This window comes from Sebastes fasciatus, chromosome 24, assembly GCF_043250625.1.
Source record: "Sebastes fasciatus isolate fSebFas1 chromosome 24, fSebFas1.pri, whole genome shotgun sequence".
Classification (NCBI taxonomy): domain Eukaryota; kingdom Metazoa; phylum Chordata; class Actinopteri; order Perciformes; family Sebastidae; genus Sebastes; species Sebastes fasciatus.
The window spans coordinates 11,941,811-11,954,737 of record NC_133818.1 but is presented as its reverse complement, the minus strand read 5'-3'; the positions used below and the strand labels follow the sequence as shown (position 1 = coordinate 11,954,737).

The 12,927-nt window shown below is 38.5% G+C and overlaps 1 protein-coding gene and 1 long non-coding RNA gene across 2 annotated transcripts in view; one reads left to right on the top strand and one right to left on the bottom strand.

The window, feature by feature from the left end:
* Positions 1–12,927, top strand: part of LOC141763098 (uncharacterized) — a 45,942-nt gene that overhangs the window by 30,794 nt on the left and 2,221 nt on the right. The window contains exon 4 of the long non-coding RNA XR_012593015.1: positions 12,832–12,922. This is a non-coding gene — a long non-coding RNA (uncharacterized LOC141763098). The remainder of the gene's footprint in view (positions 1–12,831; positions 12,923–12,927) is intronic.
* Positions 3,592–5,289, bottom strand: sox1b (SRY-box transcription factor 1b). Its single transcript, XM_074627294.1, has one exon. The coding sequence runs from the start codon at positions 5,013–5,015 to the stop codon at positions 4,071–4,073; it is 945 nt and encodes a 314-aa protein (XP_074483395.1). The 5' UTR covers positions 5,016–5,289; the 3' UTR covers positions 3,592–4,070.

Sequence of the window (12,927 nt, the reverse complement as noted above, 5' to 3'; positions counted from 1 at the left end):
AATGTTTAGAAATATTAGCGGTGGCCGATAAAGAGAGGCAGCAGCAGCAGAGTGATGGAGAGAGTCAGACAGAGCAGCGAGGCTCCCTCAGCACCAATAGGTCTGCTTTTGGAGAGAGAGAAGGGGGGAGGGAAGGGGAGGAGGGGGCCCTCGGATTAAGAGGCTGAAAAATGGTTAAAACGTGTCAACGTGTAATTGCACGATAAGGCCCCCTCGCGAGGAATCCGTTGGCCCCGTTGCTATTTTCTATGGCGTCCCGGCTAATCTCCTCGCGCCACATTCGGTCTTGTGCAATCGGTCCCCCGTAATCTCCCATGACAGAACCGGGTCCAACGTCGGAGGTGAGGGTTTTTATAGGAGGAGAGGGAGGGAAATATGCGAAGGCGTGATAAACTGATGCCGATTAGCCACGTTTAGGACACCGGGAGCACGCGGGATGGGGAGGGTTGGGGGGTACACAGGGTTATGGAGTGCCAGAGCAGCGGTGTCCAAGCATGTGCCAAAGCAGAACATGAGGAGAGGATGAAAACTTGCAGACACATGGCTCAGTGATGGGCCTATATGGGAGCATCCCGGGCCGCTGGGTAAAACAGGACCAGACTGAGCTTCATCTGAGACACTAAATCCCAAATTTCTTATTACAAACTCTGACCTTTCCTTTAAAGTGGAGTAGATATTCCTCTCATTACGTATATTTCTTCTTACCTGAACTTTTGTGAGGCCTGATGTGATCATTTGATTCATCACACTGCTCAGATTATAATATATTTCATGGAGTTTTGTGTATTTGGTTGACATACCTTGAGGTTTAGTGAATTGATGCTCCTCATAATAGGTGTAAATTTTTTTGTGGCAAAATCCGTCCATCTCCGCGTCACCATACTGAAGACATTATTGATGAAAAAGTCCATTAGAGCAGTATTTAGAGGCAATAATTCCAGCTGTATCACATTTTATCTTGTAATGAGTTATAATTAAATGGTTTATATTAATTTTTCTTTGCTCACTCTTCCAAAATGTCATCTTTTAAATCCCCTTCGATCCCTCAACAAACTCAAGTTATACTCTAAAACCTTAAAAATGAAGAGATGATCTGTTACCATCTGTCTCTTTCTCTTTGACACACTTTGTTGTAACTTTTAGGTTACACTCAGCATTTTTCTAACATAAGTGACCGTTTTAATTGTATTTTCAGCAATACAAATATTGTCTGACACTCTTTAGAGTCAGTTAATTTATCATGAAGTCTGAACAACAAATCTTTTACAGCCTTTCAGTCTCGCCGTACATTTCCTTCACATCAATTAATCAACTATTGATCACTGTAAATGTGGAATTCATTAACAGTTGCTCTTTAAATTATCCCCGGCAAGTTAGCTTTTGAGATATGTTAACGTAATGGAAAAACAATAAACTAGAATTCACATTTACTATCAGTAATGTAGTTGTATAATGCAAATAAAAATGTTTCTTTTCTTAAAAACCACCACAGAAAAGAATATTCATTATTCCTTTTAAAATGACCATATTCTCATATTTATACAGGTTTGTTGGCTTTTATTTCAATTTATATTTTGTATGTAATGAGGTGGTAACGTTACAAAACTAATTTAATTTCTGAAGATAAACCCCTCACAATCAAAATTTTAAGAGCAAAGACAATCCCAAGAAATTTAAAGCGATCTGAATGTAACTCCCATTCAGGGCTAATAAATACCTTCAGTTTAAACAGCTGACATCCATGGAAACAGCTTTATTATATGTGATTTGCATCCACGTTGCCCTCTTGTTTTTAAGTCCAGACCCGAGTGGGAATTAGTCTGATAAAACCAGGGGTGTTGTTTGCGGGTCTTTTTGTTGGGGGTGACCCCCGGGCTGCCCCGGCTTACACCAGGACTAATCCCCCATTCTCCTCCGACACAAAAACCTCCTCTCCTCGCCTTCTTTCTCCTCCTCATCCGCCTCCTCCTCCTCCTCTCCGCTCATTCAGTCCTCCCTCCCTTACCCCATCCTACCTCCTGTGATTCAGCCATCAAATTTAAAGAAGGAAATAATTTAACAACCAGGAGAATTGCAGGCGTTTGATGCTGGGGGTGAGGGACGGGGTGAGATTTGAGGACCTGTGAGGGACCCAGGTGGAGGCGGGGTTGAAGTGGGGCCCAATCGAGGCCAGCTGAAGAATTAGTAGTTCATTGAGCAGCGGATACTCTTGTTGTCGGATTTACTTTTGCTTGAGATCAAGATTACTGAGGTCATGACCCTGAGGCGGGTTTACAAAAAGGAAACTTTGCTTTTGCTTGAGTGCAAAATTAACAGAATTTCAGCATGTGGAAGTAAATTTCAGACGATGCATTATCAGGTTGATGAATAACTGCCAGAATTCGAGCACAAAAAAAAAGTTAATTGGGATTAGACAAAGAGGCCTTCTAGTCCTGAAGAGTATATTTTAGATGCAGGTGATTCCATAATACAGAAAGGTGAGAAGAAGGGATTTAGCTTTTGAAAAGTATCCTACATGCATTTTCACAACTTCAAGAATATAAGAAAAAGAGAGATAAAATAAGAAATCGACATATAACACAACATAATTAACAAACATAGAATATATCCCTGCAGTTTTGCTGGCATTGATAAATAATAGACATGAAATTATTAATTTTAAAGCGTGGGAGTCAAAAAATTGGCCCGATTTTAAATTATAGGCAAATGGAAAATTAGGACATAATTATGACATTAATAGTATTTCATCTCCCTGGAGAGAAAATCATCAACCTACAAGTGTTTAGCGCAACTTTTGAGTTCCAGGCTGTCCGATAAACTATTATGTGAATCCTCAGCTCTTGCAGGTTTATATTGTGGGCATAAAAGACTATATTAATAATTATGTAATAATAATAATTTTACAATTACAGAGATCTTAGGACAGAAAACTCAAATAAATAACAAAAAAAACAAAAGGTAATTTCAGGAAAAGCCTATTTTCATATTCTTTTTCCCAATTATAACACCATATTCTCACATATCTCCCATCACCTTAATACAACATTATGTCCAACATGAATTTATATTGATATAAAATGCATATTATCAAGATTTATGCCAGCTAAATAAAGAGGGTAATTAGAAGGTTTAACAGATTTGTTTCCATTATCTTGAGAAAAAAAGCTAAGTATCTATTATTCTAGGAGAAATAATCAAATAAGGCCCGACTCATAAATAACAATCTTTCAAAACATGTCTGCCTGTAATGTTGTAATTATAATTTTGTTGTCATTTGCATTTTGACCTGATTTGTACTGTTTGCCGGCGACTCCATTATTAAACCCGTGTTCATTGCAACGATACAATAAGCTTGTCAGCATTTTAAAATTAATTTTAGACATGCAATAAAGATTAAATATTGGAGATAAAAAATCCCCTGCAAAAATAAATAACCCACCAACAAATTAACACTTTGAAAATGTGATCTTCAACCCGTAAATGGTATTTTATAAATTATGTACAATTTCATAAAGGTGTTTTCAGTAGGCCTATTTATTCACAATTTACAAGATTTTACAACAACAAAATTCAAATTACACCGACTGACTCACATTGTTTTACAAGCATTAAAACTGAAAAATCAATTTAAAATTGCAGCCTAGAAACTTTTTTTTTTTTTTTTTAAACACATCTTCCACACCTTTCCTCCCATTTATTATTATTATTATTATTATACGATTCCCTCTTTAAAACAGGTTTCTCCTCAAACACACAGCTGGTGCCTTTTTTTAATTCCACAAAAAAAGAAAAAAAAGTGTCAAAAAAAAAAAAATAACCTTCAAAAATGCACCAGCCTTTATAATTTAAAATCAAAACTTGGCATGCTCTGTTTCCAAGAGAGCAAGGACAGACAAAAAAAAATCCATCACTTGAAAGAAAATAAAAAGTTTGTTCATCAAAGTGATTGCATTTTTGCTATAATAACCGCCTATAATTAACAATTCATCATCATCATCATCAGCAGCCTGCTTCCACACATTTAGTGTTAAATATTTTGGTTTTGTAGTGCTTCTATACATGTAAAGAGATTAGATATGAGTCAGAGGAAGAGTCCCGTTTACCGGAGTGGAGCTGCTCTGGTAGTGCTGCGGGTGGAGCACATGCAGTCTGCTGTGAACGGAGGAATCTCCCGGTACCTCTCCGGTGCTGCTCGGCAGGTACATGCTGATCATGTCCCGCAGGTCTCCGGTTGGACACGGGCGTCCCGTAGAAGAAACCGGTGGACTCACACTGCTAGGCTCAGATTTCACCAGAGACACCGGAGAGACACTCTGGTGCTGCTGCTGATGGGAATAACCGGTGATTCCTCCGTAGCCCGGTGGAGACGCGCTCATGTAGCCGCTCTGAGAGTTCGAGATCGGGCTGTAGGACAAGTCGTACCTGTGCACGTTCTGCGGGTGGTGATGCGGGTGATGGTGCGCATGCGGGTGGTGCGTGTATGCGAGCTGCGCCTCGTGCATCATGGCGTGTGCAGCTGCAGCCGAGTAGGTACCATTCGCCCATCCGTTCATGGAGTAGTTCACCTGTCCACCTCCACCTCCACCTGGACTCTCCAGCCGCTGCTGCTGCACGACTCCCACAGGTGAGCCCAGCAGCCCTCCAGCCAAGGAGTACTTGTCCTTCTTCAGCAGCGTCTTAGTCTTCCTCCTCGGTCTGTACTTGTAGTCCGGGTGCTCCTTCATGTGCATGGCTCTCAGCCGCTTGGCCTCGTCTATGAACGGCCTCTTCTCCTGCTCGGTCATCACTTTCCACTCCGCTCCGAGCCGCTTGCTGATCTCAGAGTTGTGCATCTTTGGGTTCTCTTGTGCCATTTTCCTGCGCTGGCCTCTGGACCACACCATGAAGGCGTTCATGGGTCTCTTGATGCGGTCCTGGGGGACTTTATTACCTCCTCCTCCTGCTGGGTGTCCTCCTGGGTTGGTCTGAGGCACCACGGGGGAATGTAAGTCCGTCTCCATCATGATGCTGTACATTCAAACTCTCTGTCTTATAGGACTTCTCAGTCAAACACACAGGCACATCCAAACCTCCAATAAAGAGAGAGATGATGAAAAGGTGCTGTATAGTATCACAAATCCACTTTTTCCTGTCATCCAGAGTTGCACAGAGGAGAATAAGTGCGCAGCTTGTTGTGTTGGAAGCTTTACTTTCTGGTGCAAAAGTTCCCGGAGCGTGCAGCTCTCTCTGACAGCAGCTAAATGAGCGAGAGGACGGCCAATGGAGAGGCTCGTATAGTGGAGACGTGATTTGCATGCAGGGGGAGCTCGAGGTTCTGGTGACGTCGGAAAGCGCGAGACCTGAAAAAATTACTCCCTCTGTCATCTGTTTTGTGTGTGTGTGTGTGTAGCTGGTGTGTATGTGTGTGTGGAAAAAAAAAACGCACAACATGTAAACAGTTTAATTCCCAGCATTTTGCTCATGTCCCTCTCCAAATTATGCATGGCTACAACACAGCTTGTGCGCTCTAATATTGTCACATCACTTTGTGAAATATTAAAGAATAGGAAGAAATGTTACAGCAAATAGAAGTGGTGTGTGTGTGTGTGTAGCTGGTGTGTGTGTGTAGCTGGTGTGTGTGTGTGTGTGTGGCACAACATGTAAACAGTTTAATTCCCAGCATTTTGCGCATGTCCCTCTCCAAATTACGCATGGCTACAACACAGCCTGTGCGCTCTGATATTGTCACATCACTTTTGAAAATATGAAAGAATTGGAAAAAATGTTACAGGGAATAGAAGTTTAATAACCAAATCAGCTGTGCACACTGTTAAGAATTTCCCAGTAAAATAACAGTAAAGAGCTGGCAGCAGGGTTGCCTTTATGTTACTGTAAAATTAACATTATTATACTGTCGCTGAAATGTATAGCTTTGTACTGTTAATGAAAAATACAGTTTGAACTGTTTTTAAAAAAAATTAATTTCACAGTATTTTACAGTTAATTTACTGTTTAAAGATACATTATATAGCTGTTTTTTTTACCTTTCTTTTACATTATCTTACTGATAATGTACTATTTAGGTTGTATTTTTTACATACATTTTAATAAACATTATTTTTTTTGCCTCAATGAATAGACTTAGCAGGTTACAGGCAGGAATAGTCACACTAGATACAATTAAAGGCACTTGTTAGGAAAAAGGCTATAATAGACTTGACACTTTTCCCAAAATGTGTGTCTCTAGCTGGCTACAAGCACAGAATGCAAACCAGAACAACATGTGAGTGAAGAACAATAAAGCTAATTCACTGATTTTACAATCATGTACAATGTACAAGCCTCACATGAGCAGATCAGGTCCCCGAATTAAAAAAATACTGCATGAAACTGTTACTGATGATACTTTAGACAGTTGATCAGCAGTAAAGTGATGTTTTTTAAGAATGCATTATAGTTCAGTTAGAAAACGGCCTATGAGCGTAATTTAACAGGTTTTCTTTTGTATTAACAGTAAAGCACTGTTTTTAGCAATAACAGGTTAATACTGTTGAAATCCTGCTGTAAATTAACAGCAATTGTTTACAGTGTATAGTCACATCACTTTGGGAAATATTAAAGAATGGGAAGAAATGTTACAGGGAATTGAAGTTTAATAATGGAAATCAGCTTGTGCACAACAGAAAACAGGTCAACAAGTTAAAAATGTGATGAAAATCAAAATAAAGCGGCAGAATGATTCATCATCGTCACCATCACAACAACAATAAGCACAAAAGTACCAAACAATATTTGGATTTTAAAATATTTACTATATTCACAATGAATAGTCTACTTTTAGAGCTGATTTAGGAGCGTAATAACTTGCTCAAGTAAGATAAGATGAACCTTTATTAATCCCCGGAGGGAAATTCAGGTGTCAAAGCATCAACATCAGCAAACAGAGTGAAACACAGGAGAGGTAAAGGTATACAAAAATGATAAAAACAATAATAGAGATATAAAAGATACAGAGCGAATGGGTGAACATAGTGTGTACAGTCCGTCAATAAATAAATGTAGCCGATTGAGCTCATTATTAGCACATCTTACCAAATCAGAAATAGGCATATGATTTTTAAATTTAATTATTAGGGCCTATTAGGGCCATATTACTCTTTTATACATCATGACCTATAGCGTATAATAAAAAAAGCCTGTATTTTTTTTTAAATTTCTCCCTGTTTTTTTGTCAAACTAAGGGCTCCACCGCCTCCTATTCAGAGCCACAGGTGCTTTTCTGTTGTGCCCGTTGCTAGGAAACAGGTGACTGACGCCCGGAGCACGTGCCATTCAAAGCGCCCCTTTTGTTTGTTTCACCAAAGCTGCAGGAGAGCACGAGAGAAAGAGGGAGAGATTTACCCCCCCCCCCCTAGAAACACCACTGTAATCCTGTAATACATGTTAGAAATATAGATTTTTTTAATGATAACATTTGAATAAACTAATAAAATATGATGTGGACATCATGAACCTGCAGGCCTGCTGCTATAGGCCCGGGATTGTTCTTATAATAAGGATCAAGGACAATTCTGCCAAGCAATTTTCCTGTAAGATAGCCTGTAATTTTATTGAGTCTGTAAAGGAGAGACGGCTGTTTTTCAAACAAACAAAACCTAGTTAAATTTAATGTATTATTAAATTGTAAAAAAAAAATGAAATAAATAATGCTAATAAAATACACAGACTATATTATACTATACTTACAACGATTATTTTCTCTATTAATTTTGTCAGTAAACTGTGATAAATACTTAAAAATACCCATTATAATTTCCCAGAGCTGACAGTGACATATTTAAGTCACTTATTTTGTACAAAAAACATGAATATATTCAATTTAATATCACACAAGACAAAGAAACAGACAATGTAAACATTCATATCTGAAACCAGTGAATGTATGGCTAATCGCCTGATCATTTAGGCTCTAAATTGTACATTGTTAGTTAATATATGCGTTCATTTCCTTGCATTTGCTCCATTTTGGCACTACGAAGCTCAGTGAAAAAGGAAGGAGTAGATATATATTTCATCTAACATTGCAATTTGCCGTTTTGGTATTCCAGTCCCCTCCTGCTCCACTGGCTTCCCGTCATGTGGAGGATCTTTTCAGCCCTCTGGGATTATGCTCCCAAGTGGCATCTGTCAGGTGCTGCCCGCCTCTCAGCGAGCTGCTGAACTATATTGGCGCGCTGGCACGGTTGGATTTTCCTCTCGCTCCCTTGTACCAGTTGGCTATAGTGCCGTTAAGTGGCTTGTATGATCTGTTTTCACGCACACTGTGACAATCTCTCTGCCTTTTTTGCATCCGGCGCAGGAACACATAGAGACGAGCACATTGTATCTTTGATACACAGCATATATAGTCAGTCCTTGAGGCGCAAATCAAATCAGCCAATTGACAAGAAATATTTCACATTGACCAAATAATAATATCTTGTGAGTGACCACACTTTGCTTTATTTTCCGCATATATCGATTCATCTATTGATTCCATGTGCAGGGACTTGTGAGGCTTATTGAATTAACTCTCAGTCTTGAGGTATTTTATAGATTACTGAATTGACCGCTAATAAGGACAACCAAGTTTTTCAGGGACATTCGGATGGTTTCATTTACAACACCGTCTAGGACATGTTGACCTTTGTGTGTTGGCTTTTGTTCGATAAGTGAGCAGAAAGAAGGACACCAGTCGGATCAGAGCTCTTTGTATTTGATTGTTTCTTGGATCGTGTGTGTGATGCTTTTTTTGCCATGCTGACTTACTGCAGCTGAATTACTCTCTTGAGGTAATGAGGGCCTCTCAAATGGCTCCAAATAAGCAGAATCTAGTGCACATATTTGTGAATTTTAGATTTTCAGTGTACTAGAAACATAATCCTACAGTACAAACCGTTGCAGTTGCGAGTTTGTCTAGACAGTCTGGACCAACCATACAGTGATTCAGGATGTCAAAAGTGCATGATTGAGGCAATAAGACAGTAGGGCTGGGCATTATATCGACATTATATCAATATCGTGATATGAGACTTGATATCATCTTAGATTTTGTTGTAATATCGTGATAAGTGTCGTCTTCTCCTGGTATTAAAGGCTGCATTAGTGTTTTTTTCTGAACTTACCGAACTGTTCTAGCTGTTCTATTATTTGTCTTTTACACAATATCCACATTACTGATAATAACTTCTCATAAATCTCATTGTGTAAATATTTAGTGAAAGCACCAATACTCAACCTTGCAATATGGTCGCAATATAAATAATAAATATTGTGATATTTGATTTTCTCCATACGGCCCAGCCCTATAACACACACAAATAACATCGAGTAACACATGAGAAGTGCACCGATTTTGATATTCCGATACTAATTCAGTGATTTTAAACAAAAAGTTATGCGTGCTCATCTTTTTCTGTGTTGTGGAGATATGAAGGAACTGCAGTCTGTACTGAGTTGACTCAAAGTCCAAATGAAAACCTATTTACTCATCCGTTTTTGCAGTCAAAAATAATGTCAAAGTAGACAAACATGGGCAGACCGTGTCTCGTTAGTTGTAGACGTGTGATCATGTTGGATAAGAAGGAGGCCCGAGCAGGAAAGCTAATGTGGGTTGTTGTTCAAAGTCTGTGTTTCTTGTGTTGTGTAGCAGGCTGCTGTCTGTCTATGAGAGAACAGTGTTGTTGCTGCCATAACGTGTGATTTAAAGAAGATATTTCAAGTCGGTGTTTGGGTGCACAGTTTCTGAGTTTGTCCATTCAGTGTCTCTGTAGATGGATGGTCCATGTGAGCTTCTGTTTCCACTCTAGATCAGTGAAAGTTCCCAAAAACGCTGCGGTGCTCGGGGTGATTTCTTCTTTCCACAGTGCCCCAAAAGAAGCTTGTCGAGGCGAGATTTACATATCTGCAAGAAACAATATTTTTAAGCAGATTACAAAGTTTGATAGCAACAGGGATCAGAAATACAATAAAAAAACAATAATAACAATAAGTTAATTGATACAATTTATCAGAACATCATTCCTTCCTTTCTGTATTTAAATGTATATTAAATTTCAAGACAAACCCAACTAATGTAGGTTAATAAATGACATCATTAAAAACCCTTATATGTGATACAACAGAGATAAATATTGTGATGGGGTTATTTTAGGGGTCAGTTGGGTTTATTTGTTCCTACTTTTTGCTTTTAGAGAGAAAAAAATGTTAAATATGAGATACTTTGACCTCTTCAAACCTCTAAAAACCCTTAAAATGAGCAAAATGTGAGATATTTTCACCTCTTAACTCTTTCTAAGTCCTGATATTCACCAGACAGCAGTGTTGAGCCAGCGTGGCCTAACTGGAAATACCCAGAGAGTCCTGTAGCTGGTATTGTTTGGGCCAATGGGACAATGCTGGAAACAGCGGCTGCACTTCTGCCAGGCTGGGTTAATCCAGTTTAGTTTAGTTTTAAGGGGTTATTTAGGCTTTTCCTGCTTATAACAGACATAGAGTAAAGTAATGTAACCTTGTGAACTCCTTGCTTGAGCTACACTGTAGTTCTTCTCAATATAAAGTTAGTTATGACATGCAGATAAAGACTCTTTATTAAAATCACACAGTCGTATCATTTTAGTTCAATTTAAAGTATTTCACATTTGAAGAGAAAAGTAGAAATAACTACGCTTCAATGTTATGGTGTGTAATTATCTGATTTTATCGCAGTTTTATACTACTAAATACTATTTTATAGCAGTCAGTATCAAAATATATCACAATATAAATGAAATCACTATTTATGTTGAGCATAAAGATTTCCTTGTAGGAGATTTAGAACCTAAAAAATATATTAAAAACATGTGAGCTGCGAAAGGAATCCATTTAAATTGATAAATTATACAAAAAACAGACATATATATTGTTGTTAATCTAAATTATTATGAATCCCACATTGTGAAATGTTTACATCCAGTTGGAGAGCACCATGGTGTTCCTCTGCCTCGCCACGTCCAGCGGACGAGTCTAATTGCTGTGTTTTGAGACTGTCCACATGCACTCTGCGTGCTGTACTGAACGGTGATGCATCAGGTTTACAGCTTACCCATCTGTATACAACACCAATCTGTTTGTGATTTAAGTAGCCCAGCCCCCAGTATGGGAATGTTTGATCTGCTAGGTGACCCACTGGGACTTTAGTCAAAGTATTACCATTGACGTCCTCTTACTTTGTTTATCCACTAACAGCTCATTGAATTTAAGGTTAGGATTGGTGAGAAAAGGTGTATTTTCTGTCATGTGATTGGTTGTTAGTAGTGTAACTTATTGACAGTATATATAAAAATTTCTAATTTTCTAATGGAAATGTTCTATGGTGATCACTGTTAATATGGCCTAGCTGTATCAGAGTAGCTTTTCTAGTCTCATATGAATAAAAGTCAGCATGAGTTCTGAATCATGAATATAACCCATATAAGTCAAACCATCATTTCTATACATGGATGTTTGGTAACAATAAAGGGTCAAGAGAATCAAGGCTCTTCACTCAGTGAACCGTGAGATGAGGTTGAAATCATTAATAAGTGGACCTTTGAGCTTCACCATATATTGTTTCTATAGCACTTACTGTAATTGCGGCATTGTTTCAAACACATTTTTTTTTGTTGCAAAAACCGAGAGGGTCGCGGAATTACATTGAAAAGACAAATTTAATCATTAGAAGCTCTTTTCTCCAAAAAGTCAGAGACACCAGAACTTAACCGATCATTGCTGAGCACAGGATCAAAGAATGCTTGGAGATAAAACACAGCGGTAAGGATGTTCTTCACATCTTCACGCTGCTATTAGGCCTGAACTCTCTAAGCCAACAGGCCACACACACACAGAGGCCTAATAGAATCAAAGGCATTTCTGCTGTGCAGCAGCCGACCCAGTGGGTTTGTTTAAGGCTCTCTGTCACAGCAAGCTGTCAGCTCTACTGGAGCTCAGCCTTACAGACAGAGCAGGGAGTACACTAACACACACACATGCATGCATACAGTGCATATATGGAACAGCAAGCTCTGACACGTCATGTTAAGTGCTCAGAAAAAACTTTAAACCTTCTCGGCTCTGGATGCGGTTGCAGCACTAACATAGTTTATGATGAAAAAGTTTGTCTTACTGTAAGCATATCTAATCATAAGTATAGTTGTGATCAATTTTTATTTAAAATAAGTGCAGTGATCTCTTGGGAAATCCCTGTATTGTCCTAATTTTCTCTCCATTCACCATGAAACAAAATACATTTGACAAATATCTGCTCAGTGGCTGTATATTTTGATGTCTTCAACACAGACACTCTGGTATTTTTGCTTTTTACCTGCTGTGAAAGGAGAACTGTTGAATGCTTGAGATTAATGTTGTGATTTTGTGATGACTTTTTGTGACATATACTATATGATTTTTCTTTTAGGGCATACTATTCTTAACATTTTGCCATGACTTTAAAAAAATCGTTTTTCTGACTTTTTTCTGACATTTTACCGTGACTTTAAAAAAAATTGTTTTATGACATATGCTACAACATATTTTAATTTAATTTTTAAACTGCATTATTTTCTGACAATTTATAGACTTAAAGGTTTAATTTAAAACAAATGTACAATGAATTTATAAATAAAAATAATCTTTATGTGCAGATGGTGGGTTCAAACAGAATTCAGTGGGATTTTTCTGATTATGTTTGTTAATTGAACCCAATTAATTCCAGTCACATTAAGTGTTTTAAATGAATGGTTTAATGCTGTAGCAGACCTTTAACATGACTCTCATCCACCTCTGTGTTCACTGCAGGTGGGGAACACACTGATGGATGAAGCGGTCCACTTCCTCCGTCATTACCACACCCAGGAAAGCAACGACGATGACGAGCTGAACCTGGACGGTATG

Bases quoted from the DNA above. Each gene is read 5' to 3' on its own strand.
- sox1b (XM_074627294.1), bottom strand. From the start codon at position 5,015: ATGTACAGCATCATGATGGAGACGGACTTACATTCCCCCGTGGTGCCT.